The 19,876-nt window shown below is 39.2% G+C and overlaps 1 protein-coding gene across 1 annotated transcript; it reads right to left on the bottom strand.

The window, feature by feature from the left end:
- Positions 1 to 1,301: 1,301 nt before the first annotated feature.
- Positions 1,302 to 18,583, bottom strand: LOC140940836 (calcium-dependent protein kinase C-like). The gene is made up of 16 exons (XM_073389799.1): positions 18,390 to 18,583; positions 18,214 to 18,248; positions 17,978 to 18,060; positions 17,709 to 17,820; positions 17,411 to 17,551; positions 12,558 to 12,714; positions 12,004 to 12,238; positions 8,590 to 8,742; positions 8,080 to 8,253; positions 7,281 to 7,372; positions 7,002 to 7,064; positions 6,034 to 6,172; positions 5,492 to 5,572; positions 3,388 to 3,495; positions 2,619 to 2,759; positions 1,302 to 1,725 (listed from the first exon to the last, which is right to left on the bottom strand). The coding sequence occupies exons 1-16, from the start codon at positions 18,548 to 18,550 to the stop codon at positions 1,540 to 1,542; spliced, it is 2,061 nt and encodes a 686-aa protein (XP_073245900.1). The 5' UTR covers positions 18,551 to 18,583; the 3' UTR covers positions 1,302 to 1,539.
- Between the last annotated feature and the right edge of the window lie 1,293 nt (positions 18,584 to 19,876).

The raw sequence follows: 19,876 nt of genomic DNA, 5'->3' as shown, positions 1-19,876 counted from the left end.
TATCAGAACCGATGATTGAAATAAACAGTTACGAAGTGAAAACATTGGGAACACGAAAACATAAATGTAAGGACGTTCGCGCAATTGTTTAACGTATTTTCTCAATCAACGGGCATGTTAGAAATAACAGTTTGTTCGGGCCCGGTGTTTGTTATGAAATTGGCTTTATAAACGCCGTATTTCTCGCCCTTATAGTTAAATAAATGATCACAGTTCTTTTTTACAACGTCCCCTTTTAGAGCCGGCGTTTGTTCCGGGCCCGTGAGAAAATATGGTACGCGCTTCTTTATTGCGAAAGTAATCCTGCATAGAAAGCGCGAATTACGTAGAAAGATTTTGGGCGCAATAGTTCTTAAATAAAAGAAATGCCTTTCTCCTCCGTAAAGCCAAAATATTTCCTTCGAGTGGCTAACTAATGAATACTTTCAAGTTTTTATATCCTGCAACAGTCGATTTTACAGATTTAGTTTAGGAATGGGAACCACATTAACCTGTTCCAGTTGTTCAGATAGTGGGAGCGGAGCAGAGACAAGTAAGCAGGAAAACAAAGCCAGGAGATTAGGGTCTGTTCTTCAGTTCGCGACCCTCTCCACTATGGTAACGCTCGCAACATGCTAGAGACACATGACCCACCCTATCTATTCTATTATTTCTACTCAAAGACTCACTAGACTGAGAAAAGACAATAATTTGTATCTCAGCCAATAGACCTATTCGGCTAACTCAATGTTGTACCCAATTCAAATCTCCTGGGGATAAGATTCTTTGTGTACTGTACTTGCATTATAATGTTGCATTCACATTTAAATGATATGGAAATTCCTGAAACAAAACGTTTTATTCCCAAAGGGTTTTAATTGGGTACAACATTGAGTTAACCGAATAGGTCAATCCACGGCCTAATACCTTTAGATTCTAAGACGAGGACGACTAAGAGGACAAGATTTTCAAAGTGACGGAAACAAGTCATCAACTTAGAAGTTTTAACATTCTTCGATCAGGAGAAGGCTTCAATAAGATCTACCGTGCTCACTTGTCTGGTGAATAATCTACAATGTCGCTTTCCGAGGTGACTTTTTTTTAGAATACGCGAAAGAAACTTGAAGTCAAATCTTGCCCTCGTAGTAGCCTGCGTCACAGACGAAACTAAACTCTGGTAAAGTTCGTCTGCGAAACAGCGCCGAAATCCTTGTTCTGGTGGGCCCCCGCCTGTGTACAAGGATTTGAGTACGCGCCATAATTGGCCTTAGAAAAAAGCCATTGTCAATTTGCCAAAAAGGATGAAGAGAAATTCCAAACGCACTTTCTGGAATATTCGTATTAGAGTTCGTTGGGGGCCCACAACAATGATCACGGCGGTACTTCGCGGACGTTACTAACCGAGGTTACGACCTCGTCATCGAATCTTAAATACTCTAATACTCTACTTCCTTCCTCGCAGTCGCTTCCACAAAAATTTACTTCTTCATACGAGTTCTAAATATTTTGGGAATAATAATTAAACCATTACCTAGTGGCTAACAAACCAACCCATATCTCTTAGACATTTATATCACCATCACTCGTGGTTTCCTTCTCCTTGGCTGGAAATTCAACATTGACATATGAAAACCCATGGAAGTCATTCTGGTTGATGTTTGCTATGAAGGATTTGTCACAAGGCGTCAGGCGGGCTGCTTCGTCTGTGAACTCCGGATCAAAATTGTCAAAGGAACGTTTGGATTTCTGCAAGGACAAAAATGGCAACACTACCACTGAAAACGTTCTTCTTCGCAGCCTGCAACAGCCTTATTTGTTGCAAGACAGGTTTGAAAGTGGGTGGTAAACCGAGCAACATGTTATTCAACTTGTTTTGCAGCAATGTTGCGAGACAAGTTACATGTTTTTGTTGCCCATTTTACCGTGCCTTTTTAGGTACGATGGTAACGGTTCATAAATTTAAGTGCAATGGAATTTTCAAAGGGGCTGCGGTCATATGGAGATTCGTGTTAGGATAATGGAGAAGCATCAAGTACTCCTTTGAAGGCCATTTGCAATGGCATGAAATGTGGTTTTTGGCTTATTTATGACCTCCTCAAGATCGTGATGAAAATTGAAAATCGAGTTATCTCGCAACAGTTAAATGGCTCCTTTTATTCAAAAACTTTTAATCAAGTAGCTCTACGGCTCGTCAGTCAAATCAAACAAGTATCTTGACCCACGGTGAGCAGTCCAGTCACTAAAATAACAGGGCGCTTAATAAGCAAAGGCGTTATTGAGGGACGCACATCAACCCCAAGTGAGGCCTTTCCCCTTTCAATACCGTTTGACGATACCAGTTATTGTGTCTTTACACTTTAAGACACCGTCTGCTCGAGCTGCCCAAAAATGCAAAAGTCCACTTTCGGTTAACGTGCGTTGCAACTGTCTTTGCTTTTTGAAGCTCTCTAATATCACATATGTCGCACAGCGTTTGGAAACTACTAACCATTGGTTCACGGGTTATCGTTAATTTCGAGCCCTGCAACAAAAGCTTCAGAGGAAACTGGCCTTCACTTGAATATAGACAGGACCAGATAATCACTATTGGCCAAAATAGACAGATAAAATGCCACAAAAAAGCTATTAAGGCTACTTACAATTTTGGGTTTGAATGGCGGTTGAACCTCTCTGTTCATGAGCTTTATCCAGTTAATGTGTCTAAAAAACACGTGATCTTTGATGTCCTGTTCTCCATTTTCTCCACAACCCAAGCGTTTGGCCGGGTGCTTGGTCAAGAACTAAAGATATGAAAAGAGTAATGTCAAGAAACGACTGGCCTGGGAGCAAGCTCTTTATCTGGGTGATGTAAGTTCTCTTACAGCTCCTTTCGCTCGTTATAAGTGGAGAGCTTGCTCGCAGGCTAAGAAACGACACGATAATTCTAAGTATCAATTGCTCTACTGAGAAGTATAGCATAGCCACTCTTCACCTCATAACGGGTTTACAATCAAAACGAGTCCCCAGTATCCCAATGTAGCCACAAGGCATCAAATACCTGAAGAGAACCTCCCTGAACGAATTTGATGACTAGAAAAACCTTGGGTATTGCGAGCAAAAAGGATTTTCTTGAGCGGAAAACTCTAGCGTTGTCAGCATGCAATAAGTTCCATCATGTAAATGACAATCGAAGATCTCCTGCAATACAAGTCATTTTTTTCAGAGCGTTGTAGAAAGCCAGGCTACTAATGAGTGTGCAGAAAATGGAAAGATCAACCTACTACGGAGGAGATATAAACGGAGATATAACACATTTCTCCCTAAACTGCCGGAAACACTTCGACTGATCAGAATCTAGTTTGCCGGACCTTGTCTAAGGTCGCGTAATATACAAGAACACCAACAGTAGAGAAGCTCTTACAGGCTCACCCCTTTAACGATGAGAACAGCCTCTTTGGATACAGCCTTGGGATAAGAAACACTATGCTCAAGAATGGAGTTAAACAATTCATCTTCATCATCACCATCAAAAGGAGGCTAAAAGAAAGCAAAAAGAGAGTCTTACTATGACATGAATTTTAACCTGACTTCTTGATAAGTCTTCTTCACAAAACATGTATGAATACAAGGCTGTCACTAAGATTTCAAGTTACCGGCTACGTACAACAAGTAGGCGGGGAATCAAACAGCTAGGGATTTCATTGGTTCTATTTTTCTTCTCGTTTCCTATGAAAGTAGCCGTGGGAAATCCCTGGCCCCCACCTCTTAATGAAAGCCCTGATGAATACATAGCTGTTTTGACACTGGGAATAGCACACAGCTGTGCTGATTATCGTAAAGGGATGTAAACTGTCAATGGAAAAAAGCCCAAATTGTTTCTTAAAAGTACTAAGCAAAATGGTACTACAGTCAAACAGACACTGAGGGGGGAATACACTGCAGGAACTGTCCGTATTAATGGGGTGTCCGTATTAAGCGGGTTGAACTTACAGAAAATATTAGGGCTTTCGCCCGGCGGGGGGGGGGCACTGCCATATATGGGCTATATAGGTATATGTCGCTATAAAGGGTAAGGTTTTCAAGCAGTTTACTCTAGGATAGGGTATATAAATAAGCGCGTTTGGATCTAGAATAGGGTATTATTTTTCAGGAAACTGATCAGTTGGTTGAAGATTTTATCTAGACGATCTAGACTAGGGAAACCGCTATACTCTAGGATAGGGGGGATTTGGGAGATTACTCTAGTATAGGGTAGCAAAATTCAGCTGAACTAGCGCTGGTATAGGTTAAGGGTTCCAGGGTCCCAGCGGCACATCCTCACCCAGAAATTCCTAAAGTACCCCCCCCCCCCCCGGGGGGCTTTCGTGAGAACTGTCCGTGACAACGAGGCGTCAGCAAAGGGGGATTAGACTGTATTACGATAGGACTTTGTCGATAGACTTGTGAACTGTATTGATGATAAACGTTTCTATGATATAATTAGTGACAAAACTCTTTCATTCTACTCATGCAAGCATGGTCATGACATGCACAGGAATACTTATGGTGAATATCACCCAAGACGAAATAAGATTGAAATTTGTCAATTTAACGCGTATTAAAATAACGGCGTTAATAGAAGGTGCTGGACTTTGGAACACTGTACAAAATTACCACATAGTGGACATACACAGACAATTTTAAACAATCTTTTATGCTAAAGTTAGGCCTGGTTCTCATATGCCGCCAAATGTACCTCCAACGTAGCTACCAAAGCTGCCTGTGATACTGTTCCACCAAAAATTATGAGAACATAAGCCACTGGCAACAAGAAACATTGCAGGTCTTTACATCGGCATGCCTCCAAAGTAAAAACTGGGGTGGTTTGCCTGTGTTGCCAGCAGCTTCTATCCTTATATCAGAAGGGTATACCAAGCGGCAACGGCAGCTCGTAGCTTGGTCGCGTATGTGAACCAGGCTTCAGGGAAAGCAATTTTTCATTAAAGATTTCATTTTTAACACATCATCAATTTAAACGTAAATAATGCAGGAACAAAGCCTGCATGCAGAAGTCTCCCATTTTATCTTTGCTGCATGTAGACAGGAACTTGTCAGCAGATTTTAAATATTATAACTGTATGGGTGTTAAAAAACATAGCATACGTTTTTATTATTGTATCTTTTTTTCAGTTTCTTGTCTTAGGGCACTTTCCATTTGTTAGAACTGACTGGCCAGACCATTCCCATCGTAATGAGAATTTCACTCTTAATCAAAACTATCTAGCCACATTAGTCAACTCCTAAAAAGTATGCACAAAGGAGATGGCTTTTCAGTGACAACTCTTGGAAAAAGCTTATTGCTTTATTAAAATGACTGGTCCAGCCATAGTTTGGCCAGCCAGTTCTGACTTTTGGAAAGCGCCCAGAGTTTGGTACACGACCCAACCAGCGAGTAACTGCTTTAAAATGCATTGTATAATTCATTTTATTAAAAGCCTGGAAATGAAACGGTTAGGAGGGTTAAGAATTCAGCAGGAGGTGGGATGTAACTGACCTGCCCAGCCAACATCTCATATATGAGAACACCAAGAGCCCACCAGTCAACAGAGAAACCATATGGCTGGTAAGCAACAATCTGAAAACAACACAAGTCAGAATATAATTACATAAATTTATGCTGGTCATTGGACAGTTCAAGGTAAAAAATCTCTCTAATCAAAGAAATAGGCAGGGGGGGTCGAAATCTGAAAAAGTCAAAAATTAATATCATTACATAACTATGATGCAGCAAAAAAAAACTTGTTTAAGGAAAAAAAGATCTGTCTAACCAAAGAAATAAGGGGAGGTGGGAGGGGCTGAACCAGTTATATTCTTGACAACATTTTCTACAAAATACAGTTAATGCATAAACCCAATGCAAAAAATATTCTTTTGTTTAAATTAAAATTAGCCTACCTAGCCTCCTGCAGAGTGAGGAACGAGGCTAGTTAGGCTAAGTTAAATTCAAACAAAAGAATGTTAAGCTAGCAGCCATTTTTGCATTTGGGTTTATTGTATAAACACTAAAGCTGAACTCTAACAATTTGTTGGTTTTACCTCTGGAGCAATATAATCTGGGGTCCCACAGAATGTTCGTGTTGTCTTGCCATTCATCATGTTCTCTTTGCACATTCCAAAGTCAGCAATCTTAATATGGCCATCACTGTCTAACATTACATTGTCCAATTTTAAATCCCTGTGATAGCAAATAAAACAAGGAGTTTCTACAGGCTTACTCCTAGATCAATTTGTCTTCCCTTGGTATTCCATGCAAAAATGTTGTCTTTGTTTCATGTCCGTAACTTCTAAGAGTTTTTCAATCTGAAAGTAACCACCCCCTTCCCTCAATAGCCACAACATCAGCCCCATAGCAACACTGTCTGGTAATACACCCTTCCACAGTTTTTTCAACTTTTGTAGTGGACAAGTTCGGGAAAATCAAAGAGCGCCTTAAAATTTGTAACATTATGAAGTTTGAAAGTGAAATCATCAAATTTAATACTTATACAGTGCCAATACATGCAACATTATTACTGATTAATACACATTGGCATTATCAGATGCAGTGTAGATGAGCAGCTAGAGTGCTGGACTTGTAGTCTGGAGGCTCCCGAGTTCAAGTCCCAACCTGACCATAAGCTTTGTTCTTGGTAGTCCTTAAATTCTCAGCTACACTTGTAAATAGCCAACTGGTTCGCCTCCTATACCAGTTAAGTTTGTTCCATTAAAATTTAACGTTTCCTTATTGCTAAAAAGCCCCAGAAGGGAAGAGGATAATACGTAAATTATTTCACTTTAATAATTAAGAACTAAATTTTGCCCTGGACATAAGACAAGCCAAGAGTAAGCAAGAATTGACAAGAGAACATGTAGATTCTTTGGGTTCTTCTTTACTTAATAACTCAAAAGAAGAGTCAAAATTTTAAATAATATTTTCTGTTTCATTCAGAGAATAATATTAACATTACATACTGTTATATGCTCCCACTGACTGTTACTGTATAACATCCAAACTTCCAAGTTACCTGTACACAATACCTCTTTTGTGAAGAAACAACAGCCCAAGTACAATCTCTGCTACATAGAAACTGTAAATTAAAATAAAATCAGCAGCAAAATATATCAGTTAGGGTCCAGTTTCAAACTAAGCAAAAGCTTAACCTGGAGATAAATTGTGAAATAGGCTACACGGACTTAAACATTTCAAAAATGAACTGAACTTATCCCATTTGTACACCAAAACGTTTTTTTTTTCACACTGCACATGTACCCTACTACAACATAAGTTGTTACACTGTACTTACACAGCCTGTGGTTCCCTAAATCTTCCAAGTTGCTGGATGTGGAACATTAGATCACCACCATTGACAAATTCCATAACAAAATAAAGCCGATCCTGAAGAAATACAAAAATTGTAACAGCCTTTATTACAAAATCAAAGTGTTGCCAGGAAAAAACCCCAATGTCCCTGGGGGATGACTTCCTCAAGAAAATGCATAGGGGAACAGCAAAACAACTGGGGTGAAACACTTTACGTGAAACCAATCAGGGTGTAGTTTTTAAGCTTAATTTGTCCCACAAAGATACATTCACCATTCTAAACCAGAAAGCCAAATAAGAGTTACATTGTGTATAGTCAACCTTCTATCATGGTGAATACTCATGACAACTGACTACTCAACAAAGTGTGACAACTTAACCCCTTCACACCTAAACCACTTTGTATCCACCCACGTGGATCCACATTCCTTGTCAAAAGCTTTAACAGTGTTTAACAGAAAGCTTTAATACCCAACTTGTGCAAGAAAAAGAGATCTTACTTATCAAACCATAACTGAATGAGGGATTACAGGCAAGATTAAGCACAGAGAAAAGGCGACCTCTTTCATTCACCTCTGACAGCGAAAAACTCAGAATTAAACACCAGCATAATGTGGCAGGTGCAACTCACTCACATTTGTATCATTCTTAAGAATTACAAAAACTAACAAGTAATAGAAAAACTTTGTCAACACAAAAATTGCTTCTGGCAATTCATTGGTACTTTTTTAAATCAAATAGCCATTGATGCATAAGTCAAACATCAAAAGTCAGAAACTCACATAAGACTGGAAGCAACAGAAGAGAGAAGTGAGAAATGGAGGTTTGCCACGTAATGCCAAAACTCTTTTCTCTGTCATGGTACATTCTACATCATCATCTTGTACAATAACATCCTTTTTCAGCACTTTAATGGCATAAACCTCATCTGTTCCTTTTCGTTCGGCTAACATGACCTATAACATAAGCCAGAAAAAAAAGAATCTAAAAAATAATGACAAACTAACTAACATATGCAGAATCTATTTGGGCAAAAGTAAAATAAGTTAATGACCAAATAACATTGATTACATGATGTGTACACTGTATGAACTTTTATCTTAGATATCACCTCCACCAAAATATATGTACAGATCATACCAATATTATTTGAAGACACAGAAGCCAAAAATAGCCATTAATAATATATTAAATTAAAATTTACGTGATAAAGTAGTAAACCTATTTTCTACTATCTTTCTATGGACAATAATGGTTTCAGTTCTACAGTATTCACCCCTAGGTCCACAAACCTTGCCAAAACTTCCTTTGCCAAGAACCTTAAGGAAGTGGAAATCTTCTGGCCTGTACCTAACACCACCTTCAGTGTCATGACGACTTGACTGAGCCTCTCGGTATTCTCTTTCCTGTCTGTCTTCCTCTTCCTTTAGTTGTGCTCGCATAAACTAAGATACAAGAAACATGCTCTGTAAGGAATACAGTGTACATGTACCATGCACCCCAAGAGACTTAACTACTAAGCCCAAGGAAAACAGATAATTGTACATGTATTTCCCAACGTACATGTATTTCAATCTGACTAGGGAAACATTAAGATTCAAGGGGCACAAAACTAACTATATATAGTTTCTTATAATCCCTAGCGACACAGATTTTGCTACAAACATGTAGTTGCCCACTCAGAGACTTTTGGCATGAAACAGCTTTGCTTAATTCTGTATGCAGTTATGTAACCTCAGCGTAACCAAAGAGAGCACATGCTGATGGGACAAATTGCCAGCTATGTGAAAAAAAATATATAATAATTATTATAGATACGTAGACTTGAACTAGGTCAAAAACATTTACTTGCTACTCAGAGTGAAACTCTGAGTAGCAAGTAAATGTTTTTGACCTACAGTCTCAGTCAAAATGGTTGGGACACTTTGGGGTCTCCTTGTCCCCTCAATGTTGGTGTACAAGATTCGGTGACCAAACCGCGATAAAGAACTTTGAGAGGGACGAGGGAAGCACGAGAAGGGAAAAAACAGCGTTTGGTTAAAGTGTCCCAACTATTTTTGTCTGAGACTGTGTCAGGGAGGAATTTGAAGGCGAGTTGACAGATACAGAGGTTAATCTGTAGGTCGGTCACAAGGGACGGGCTTTTGGTTTGTTGGGTATCCATTGTGTTTCGCGGACGTTTCTATAGCAGTGAACTAAGTTATTTGGGCATAACAACATAACACAAAGAATGACCAGTTCGCAGAAATTTCTTGGGCAGAGTAGAGTATTGTAAAATAAAAGGAACTGAGTGTGCACTAAACTGTAGACAAATAGCTTTCTAGTGGCCGATTGATAGCGTGACAATATAGCATGTGCATACTATCTATGTAAGATTCAGGGTTTTCATATACAGAGAGGCGCTCGAATGTGCCACATTTCTAAAAAAAATGTGTGGAGAATAATAGAGAAGGCCTCTTTGCCAAGAAAGAGTGTAGGAACAAGGCTCAAAGGGACGCATTTCTAACTTAAGGGCAAGAGGCGAAAGACAGCTAAAAGAGCGATTAAGCGATTTCGAGAGAAAGGGGGAAACTTTCCCTCAGTTTGGAGGAAAATGCAACAAGCCAGGATTATTCCCAAGACCTATCAGCGAGAACAGTATCCCGCTTTCTAAATTTCTAAGGATACTATACTAAAAGGGTGTCCAACAATAGTGTAACTGTTTGGTCCGACGCCAAAAAGTGTCTTAATGATATTCCAGGCTACTGCTGTGAAATCAACAACTTTTTATAAGTTGTTTACAAATATGTTAATTTGGCCTTGCGCCAAATGGTGACATCGGTTCTCATTCTTTACCCCAAATATACACCTTCCTGAATAACTCTAAAACAAACTACTGTGCCATAAATGTGGGACTTGAGGTACAAAACATGAATCATATAAAACGAGGACACTACCTATCCTTGAAACCTCCAAAAAAGCGTTCTACTCGACGTGTACACGGGTCACCGTACATTAATTCAATTAAGATATTTAAAAGTTTCTTTCAGCGAACAATCGTGTCACCATGATCAAAGTTTTAATAACTTGTCTTACATGTATCAAGGCGATATAAACCTTGGCTATTTCAATTAAGTATGAAAGTACCTTATCCTTTTCTTTCTTAATCCATTATATATAACAGAGAGCTCTTAGAAAACGCCCTGGATAGTATGGTGACCCATTATGGTGACTTGTCCAATCGTGTCTCCACCGGTACAAGATATTCGCGGCAAGATACACAGCCTGCGAAATAATGCGCGCAGTTTTGACTCATCCGTTGTTCACTCTCTAACCCTAATAGGTAGAAAGCTTTTTTAATACCGTGGAATGTTGTAATTAAAGAAACAAAGACTTCTTTCCTCTATTAATTGTCTTCTCTCTTTCTATCCTTGAAATCTTTAATGTTTTTCCCGAAAAAATGGCTCCGAAAGGTGCATATACCCGGCCTAGCGATTTCCCACCACTAGAGCCAACGAGGAGTCACATAACTAAAATTCCTCTAAAACACAGTCTCAGTCAAAATGGTTGGGACACTTTGGGGTCTCCTTGTCCCCTCAATGTTGGTGTACAAGATTTGGTGACCAAACCGCGATAAACAACTTTGAGAGGGACGAGGGGAGCACGAGAAGGGAAAAAACAGCGTTTGGTTAAAGTGTCCCAACTATTTTTGTCTGAGACTGTAGTTCAAGTCTACGTATCTATTCAAAGCTCTGGTAAACCCATTGAGCACTTTTTAGTTGATGATCAATTTGAATTTCGTCATTTCATTTTTTAATAATTATTATATAATTATATTATCAGTATTCTTACCAGGATTTTTACTTGGGGTTCCCCTCAGCCCCTTCTCCTAGAGAATAGGGGCCTTGGAGGAAAGGAAGGGAGACAAAGTGATCAGTAAGACCACCATCTGGTTAGCTCGGTTAGGAGAGCACCGGTCTGCCGAGCGGGAGGTCGCGGGTTCAAACCCCGGCCGGACCAACACTCAGGGTCTAATAACTGAGAAGAAAGTGCTGCCTTTGTAATAACATCTGCAAATGGTTAGACTTTCTAGTCTTCTCGGATGAGGACGAAAAACCGTAGGTCCCATCTCACAGCACTTTCACTGATTTGTTCTTATGGGATGTAAAAGAACCCACATTACTATTCGAAAAGAGTAGGGGTCGTAGGCCCCTGTGGTGTGGCCAACCTTTACAGGTTGCAGGGTTGGATAGGGATGGCACCTCGCATGGGACCTGAGTCCGGTTCGTGCACATTCCCTCTGGGCAGGCCTGTGTCCAGAAAAGCTGGTAAATAAAGCTAGTATAGGTAAACACACAGAACAAATAACAGAATAGGGTGCAAAGAAATTCAGTTTTGCAGCTTGCCTTTCTGGTAAGTTGAAGTTAGCGTGTGCTAGCCAGAAAGCCATTTCCACTAGCCCCCAACCCCCCTCCCACACACAGAAAAAAAACAATTCTTGACCAGCAGGATTGATCACAGTTCCTCTGTGATTTAAATTCTCCCAAAAAACTTCACTTGCCCATCGGGCAAGTTACAAACAGAATTCAGTAGTCCAAAGGAAAAATCCACTAGCCCCAGGCTATTGGACACTACTTTCATTGCAGCCTGCAGCCTGGTTTTCCTATGTTAATAGTAAGAGTCCATGAATACCACATTTACTATAGGACTATCAGTTTTAAATTTACCTTGTATTTACTTCTCAGCTCTGATACAGCTTGTCCTTCATCATCATCAATGATGGGAATGTTATAAAACTTGCCTTCCTCTTTGCTCAAGAGCTTGAACCAGCCTTCTTGTCCTTGCTTCCACAGTTCTGATACTCCAAATGACAGGGAACCCATGAAGTCATTAGATGTGGTCCGATCCCAGTCCCACACCTGAATTGACAGACGTCGATCACAATCAGCTTGGGTGATGGGACTTAAAAAAGGAAACACAAGGAAACATTGAATAACTTTACTTCAGACTATTATTTTGACTAATCAAACCGCGACACACACACAGAAAAAGTTACCCGACCACAAAAGCTTTTTTAAAAAAAGGTCTCTGAAGTTCTTGGTTAACAGAACAATAGCTAAACATTTGACCTTGCTGGCCCCTGAATCAATGCTGCCCTTGACTAAACACTGGATTAGAAGAGATTAAAATTTAACAAAAGCCTGCAGCATTAATTTTTAATGAAATAAACTTATTACTTTCAGAAGGTTTATCCACAGCTGTGTAGTATCCATACACTTACATTTCAAATGTCTCATTAAAAACTGGATTGAGGGTTTTTCTAACTGTCTTAGTCTTCTTTTTGCTTGATTTGTCGGGGTCAGGTATGAGCTTGATCTTGACATAAGGATCAGAGTAGCCATTAGGATCCATTGGAATTAGATTCTTTGCTTCACGAACTACAAGGGGAAGATAAAATAGCCTGTCACACATGTATTATCAAAGCCAAGGAAAACTGACTGAGTGGTGCTCTCAGGTCTGAGTATACGAATATAAATAATTAGATGCAGATGGCCAGCTAACACATAAGTGCTGCACAATGCAGGGCTGTCTTCTAGCAGAGCCTGATGTACGTGTCGCTTCTATAAAAGTGACTTATTTTTCACTTAGGTAGGCTACCAGGAAATCTCAACTTTTACATCAAACATAGAAGCTGTGCACTCTAGATTAACGAGTTTACAGATTTTTTACAACACAGCCTTGTTAGGAACCAAGAAATGTCCTGTATGTCTGTACAAAAGAGACTGGCTATCTTCCCAAGAGTGAATATATAGACCACTCATTTTTCATGGGCAGAGCGGGGCTGGTGAGATTTGATGAGCAGTGCATGTAATATCTAGTCACTGTGCATCTTTATCAGATTTTTTTTTACATCTGAACCTCTTTGTAGTCCTAATAGTTTAAAGGATGACAGCCCCTCTACCCACCCACCCTTCCACCTCCTAGGAAAAAGTCAGGTCAATTTACTTTACGTTGTAGTTTACACTATTAGTCCTAAAAGTAAATGCCTTTACTAAAATTTACTGGTAGGGGCATAGGGGCATTAGGGTATCTAGAGAAGTTCTAGTACAATTTGTGGGAGCCCTACTTTACACACCAAATTTTTTGCCTGTTGTACCCCACCCCCACCCCCCTCCTTTGAGGCTACAAATTTTTTTGGGTTTCTGCATCTCAAAAGCACTGCACCCCACCCCACCCCTCAACACAACCTCATAAAAAATAAACAGTTCCTGAGATCTTGAAAATAGACCATGGATATACCCGAGCAATGCCTAATTACCAGTGAAAACTAATTTTGGGCATTGGGGATAAATTTAAGAGGTACCTGTATGTGGAAAAAGGCCCTGAGAAACTCCTATTCTCAAAAGCATAATAATTATGCTAAGCCGATTGGAAGGATAACCAACCAATTTTTCAGAAGTCAGTTACTGGTTTTCTGTAACCTGAGATCAGGCGTTATTTTTTTATTTTGTGCTTTTTTGCTTCTTTGGCTCGAGAGGGAAAAAAATAACGCCTGATACATTTATTTAACAAGCCGTCAACCGCCCCCTAATTTACATAATCTAACGTCTGCTTGACCTGTCATGTTATTAGCCTATAAGCGTTTACCATAAGGGAATCAAATTTGGCGAGAATAATGTCTCTTTTAAAATCAATTTTAGCTAGGGAACAGAAAATTTTTTTAAAAGTATGTCCATGTTCAGATGGCGCTTCCTAAAAAAAAAATTTTAATGTGTTGTTTTTGTGATGAAATACTGCTAGCTGGAGCTGCCGCACCTTTTTAACAGCTACAAATAATAAAGACTTTACTGGTTAAAGCTCGTTGACTTCGTACTGTACCAAAAGCAGTGAAAAAGAAATAAGGCTGAGGCACCTGAAAGGTGTTGTGAAAGCGAAGATCGCTCAGAATAATTCGCAGGTTTGTGAAGGACGAATTACAGTCAAACCAGGTCAAGATTCCATTCATGAATTATTTGAAAAGAGAACCCGTTTGTCGCTTCTGTAACTTGTAGCCGGTATCAAATTGCATTAAAATGATCGGTGAATTTTAAGTATACGATGAGATGGAAAATATTTCAATGGATGAAATTTCTATTTAGGCATCCTTCAAATTCAAGAAAACTCAGCCGGCAGAAATTTCACAATGAACTCGCGTGCGTATTCACTGCTCATTACACAAGCAAAAATGCAGACTGAAATCAACAACAACTAACGGATGGCGGCATTTTGGCCAATCAGAACGGCGCAAATCATCCGTATTGTTTCCTATCCAATCAGAAAAAAGTCCAGATTCTGGCTTTTTTACATGTGATCCGACAAACAAATGTATCATGCCCTCTTCCCGTGAGAGACATAAAGGGATAATAGGGAGAGGACATGATCTCAGGCTAGGTTTTCTGCTGATATCCCAGCAGCCATGCTGGTGAACAAGAACAAAAGCGTTTGCCTCCACTGAAAACTTAACTCCAAAAAATTTTTAATGTTTTGACGACCAGCCAGCATGGCCACCTTGTCAAGTGGTTGAAAAAACAGCAGTTAGGGTTTTATTCCAGGTGCCATTTCATTATAGGTTTAGAACATTTTGGCTCTTTTGTTTTAAGAGAACAGCCTTGTTAGGATTTTGATCCATATGGAAGAGACATTAATTGTAATATTCAAGGCACCTTGCAGAAAAAAATTACACTAGTGCCAGAAGGAGTTACAGGCAAAGTTAAAAAGTGTTGAAAAGTGACAAGTGTGAAAAGCCTCTGGACCAGAGCGCCATCCCTTTGATAGCTCCAAGCCAATTACAACCCTGCTTATACCAAAACATCCAGAATCTGGATGTTTTCCTGATTGGTTCCTTGGTGATATTGAATGTTTCAAATGCTCTCATTGGATTACAATCACAATAGGCGCATAATAGGGACGCAGGTGGTTTGAAGGTGACAAAGATCAAATTGAAACAATCCACGCACATATCATGTAAGGTTTTGCTTTTTGGAAGAGAATTGGAAATATCAGATGCCTGTATGAACATAAGATTTAGACCAGGCTACAGCCGAAGTCATTGGGACATTCAATGGTGTGGAGGAACTGAGTGTGGGACTAAGAGAGGACATTGTAAATTATATTCAAAGAATCGATCAGGGGGGGGGGGGGAGGGTGCTGTTCCAGTTACTGCCTGGCATATGCAGCATGTAAAAAGTGGGTTGGTAGGCAACACATGACTTTTACCTTATGCCAAAATGCTGCTTGTTCCAATTAATTTTTTCTCCAGTGGGTAGATCATGACTGAGCAAATGTGCATTATTTTTCCCGCTTGTTTCATACCGAAAGGTCGTGACGCGCATATTTATTTTCTGCGGTTTATTTCAGGACAGCATGATTTTCCCTCTGATGCGGAGTCAAGAGCATTTCCTTTAACCTCCTTTGGAATGTAAACATCTTCATTACGGCTAAAAAAAAATTTTGTGCTTCCTGGATCTAAATGACGAAAAGTGATTTTCTTTTGTCCATAAATGTGAAGGTGTCCTGCAATGCTCTGTAATGCTGGGCCCAGCTTGTTAGTAGTTTATGCAGGAAGTTTATTTTTCCATAGTGATTTACAGATCCAAATTTGGAAGAATGGATTGTAGCTTAAATTGAAGCTACATAAATTAAGGAGAACTGCACAATGACAGGGCTACTATTTAAGCAACGATTTTTATCAAAACTCAAGCTTGTTATTCTGGAGATAATGTGACTCTTTGGGCTGGAGCACGTGGTTCCTCCCTTGGTAATTACTTTTGAATTAGCTTGAGACCACTGATTTGATTGACAGATTAGAGACAAGGTCAAGGTCCATTGAGCACGGTAAATCAAGGCACTCTGTGCCAGAGGTTTTTTTCTCACGACTTCAGCCGAAGACAAGTTGGCCTACGGCCGACAGAGCTCCTCGTAGCACAGAAGAAAAAACCTTGGGTACCCAGGGTAGTACAGGGGCTGATTCTTACAAAATAAAACTTGGTAGAAATGCAATGACAGCAACAAATAAAGGTCATTCCTGGTTGTTTTCTTTTCCTTGCTCAATACTGATGACAATCCTCACACTGTGTTCAGAAATAGTTCTAGTAAATTTAGATGGCAGCTTTTTGCTAACTGTCCAGCAGTCACTGTATAAATGGTAGTATTAAAGCAGCATGTTAAATCAATTGGTGGAAGAAATGCAGAAACTGTAAAATTAAATCGAGTCTCAGGCAAACATTAAAACACACAATTTGGCAACAAAATAAGGTATTTAGGAGGAATAAACAAGTTATTGCACAGAATATCGAGCTTGACAAAATATCAAGACAAATATATTTTTGGAAAAAAATGGATCAGGTACTCACGGACTGCATTTAAAATACATGCGGCGGATGAGTGAATAGCACCTTTTTTTAACTTGTCACATTAATTTTAAGAGCGAGAGCAAACTTAAATTCACTTAGTGTCACAACAAAGTCGACGAAAGCCTGAACCCAAACGTATATTTACACGAGCAAAAGCAATATTAACTTATCGATAAAAAAAACCTGTCGTTTAGTGGAAACAAAAATATACTGCAGGGAATAGGAAAAAAATCGGCACCGCAGGACGACGTCCAGAAAAATATATATTAAAAAACCGCCCCCGCCAATCTAAATTCTTCATATTCTTATGTTGGCGAGCGAAATTAATTTTTGTGTTTATCTCGAACAGAGCAAATTTACTGCAAACTCCAAATTAAGATTCACTTAAAAGTAACTTGAAGTTATTTTCTACGGATATTCCTCGGTTTAGCACAAGAATACTAATGTAACTTTCAAAGCAGGTGATAAAAATATACCACTTAACGAGCTTTTGCATATAGTAAAAGTGCAAAAAAATTACTATCAATATGTATAATACATGCACTTATTGTTTAAAGGTTTTACAGTGATAGCGCAACGTTCTGTAACCCTATATCTCACCAAACTTCAGTCAAAACAGACGATCACAAAATGAATGGTCAATCAGTTTGTTGATTATGCGTTCCAGAAGCAGGCAAATATCGGCACAGGAAAACAAAAAATATGCAAATCTTGTTTTATGTGCAAATCTAGAACGCCATACCGTCAATTCGAAGAGTTCTTTCCTTTCCTGTTCCATCGATGGAGACCTTAAAATGAAGTCTTCCTCTTCTTTCTGTGTGATCCGCACCACAAAGTTTTGGAATGAACTTTTCACATCTTTTATGAGCGTTCATTTGACAACCTGCAAAAGAGAAGCTTAAGCTGAACAGATTATCCCATCCCATTACTTGGCAAGCGAAAGTAAAAACATATGATAAGTCGTGGAGAAAATCTCGTTTACATTAAGCTACCTCATTTTTTTCTTATTTTTATGGAAAAAACCAACGTTTCTACAGTACCTTCGCATTCAATTCCCTGGTGTATAAGGCCGTACAGTAGCGAACCGCAGTGATCGCAGAACGTAGGACTTGTGTAGGTTTTAACTTTAAATTTGTGTGGTGATTCGGGATACTATGATAGAGAATAAATGATAAAAGCTTAGCAAGTTTACAATTAGGCAAAACGCTCAAAGCTATTCGAGAATCTGAACTAATCACCAAAAAGGAAAATTCAAAACAAGCATGAACGTCAGAATTTCAGATTGAAAAAATAAAAGCACTTTTCTCACTCCAGCATAGGTAACAGCTTCTGATCCTGGGCAAGCGAAGGAAACATATTCATGACAGCGTTTGTGGACCACAAAAGAACAAACTGCAAGATTTGAGAAAAATAAAAAAACCTTTTGCCAGCTTTACAGACAATTTACGGCCACTTTTCCTTGGCAAAAGAGTAAGCTTATTATGTCCAAATTTCGATCTCCAAACACAGCTTCTTCAAAATCAGAAACCGCAATATAAGCTATACCTTGGCACTGAAATCCTTGTCTTCCAACAAATCCCCTGCAAAACCGACGAAAAAAAAAAGATACTGAATTATCCCGCGGACACAAAACACAACCATGATACAAGCATAACATAGACCTTCCACAATAAAACACAGGGATGAAATAACACAAAGTAACACCCGTACAAAACACTTACCAAATAAAATCCTTGCAGTGACCGCAAAAAGTCGGTTGTTTTAGGAACCGAGCAATAAACTGGTGGTCTTTAACTGTCACGACATTTTTCTGCTTAAAAGCCCCTCTTCTGTTAATTCCCCGATTTATTGGTGCGCTACCTTTTCCCTCCCGATCCGCCATATTTAGCTCAAAACCATCTGCATCCTGCTTTGGTTCGCGCTCGGCTGACTATGCTGACGTCACATATTCCTTCCTTATATGGGGGGTCTTAGAACCAATTTTTGCTCGTAGGAAAATTAAGATTCTTTCAGAATGCAAGAATATTCTGCTTATCTTAAAGTCCGGTGCAATATTTTTCTTATGAATGTTTGCATCGAGAGAATGAAAGCCTAAAATATTAGAACTCTAAAGTGAATTCTAGCCAACAGTAAATGCTATATAATTTATTTCGACGGCCGATACTAAGCCGGCACTTTTCTAATTCTAGGCTAAAATCTAGACTTGGAAAGTGCCTCAAATTTGGGGGTAAAATCTGGACGTTAGTACTTCCATGCTAGTTTCAGCCAGGATCAGTATCTCCTAAATGTTACAGCCGTAAATTTACTTTGAGTGAGTCTATTCATTGAGTTCATTGAGGTGTATGAATAAATAAAACAAATGAATTCGCAGATGAATGCAAGTAAGTTAAAGTAACTGATCACCTTTGGTAACGCCGCTCATGATTAAGAACCACAAAATAACTAGCGAAGATAACTTAGAAGGCAAAAAAATGCTCGTAGTGAACAATATATGTTTCGAGTAAATTGAGGAAGCTTTGGTTAGTAAACAGCTGTAGTAAATTGAAAAAACTTCCACTGCAGATGTCTTTTTGACTTTGAATGAATTTGGTTAAATTTTCAAGACACTACCTATTTTAAGCGAAAGCCTGATGCTGTCGAACTGCCTCACCTAAGTGCGCGAAGGTTAAATTTTTTTCGGTGAAAACAGCCCGTGGGATGGAAAATAGGCTAGAGAATCTCTCTGTCTACCTACGACCATGGTATACTAAAATGTTGTAAATAGTATTCATTACCAATAACATTTATTAAAGGAGAGTTCAAAGAGTATTTTCGTTATTTATTGAGCACTATGGAAACAATTTTATATTTAATATAGTTTGACCTTCTTCTTTTTTTAGAAAAGTGTAAATGTCCAAATTTTACTCTTGCGTTTTTTCTTTAGTGAAAACCTCATCAACACTCATTTATGCGTGCCATTGAAAACTAATTCAAAGCACTCGGCAACTGATTGAATCCCAGGGGGGGTACTCGGGATTTCAAGTGACGGGGATGATCGAATGGAGCCAAAAGTCAAGACCCAAAAAAATCCCTAGGGCTTCAAGCAAAACCCAAAAAACTCCCTGGACCAAAAATTAACCCCCCAAAATCCAGGCACCACGGGACAATGCAGACTTTTGTATAACACGTGCGATGTAAAGCGACACCATAGTTAACTATCACAACAACA

This window comes from Porites lutea, chromosome 6, assembly GCF_958299795.1.
Source record: "Porites lutea chromosome 6, jaPorLute2.1, whole genome shotgun sequence".
In the NCBI taxonomy this organism is placed as follows: domain Eukaryota; kingdom Metazoa; phylum Cnidaria; class Anthozoa; order Scleractinia; family Poritidae; genus Porites; species Porites lutea.
This window is presented reverse-complemented; position numbering and strand designations above follow the sequence as displayed.

Coding starts and splice junctions, on each gene's coding strand:
- LOC140940836 (XM_073389799.1), bottom strand. CDS start 18,550: ATGGCGGATCGGGAGGGAAAAGGTAGCGCACCAATAAATCGGGGAATT. Junction 7,065..7,280: donor TTTAGGGAACCACAGGCTGT/GTAAGTACAGTG, acceptor TTTAATTTACAG/TTTCTATGTAGCAGAGATTG. Junction 3,496..5,491: donor ATGAGATGTTGGCTGGGCAG/GTCAGTTACATC, acceptor GCTTTCTTTTAG/CCTCCTTTTGATGGTGATGA.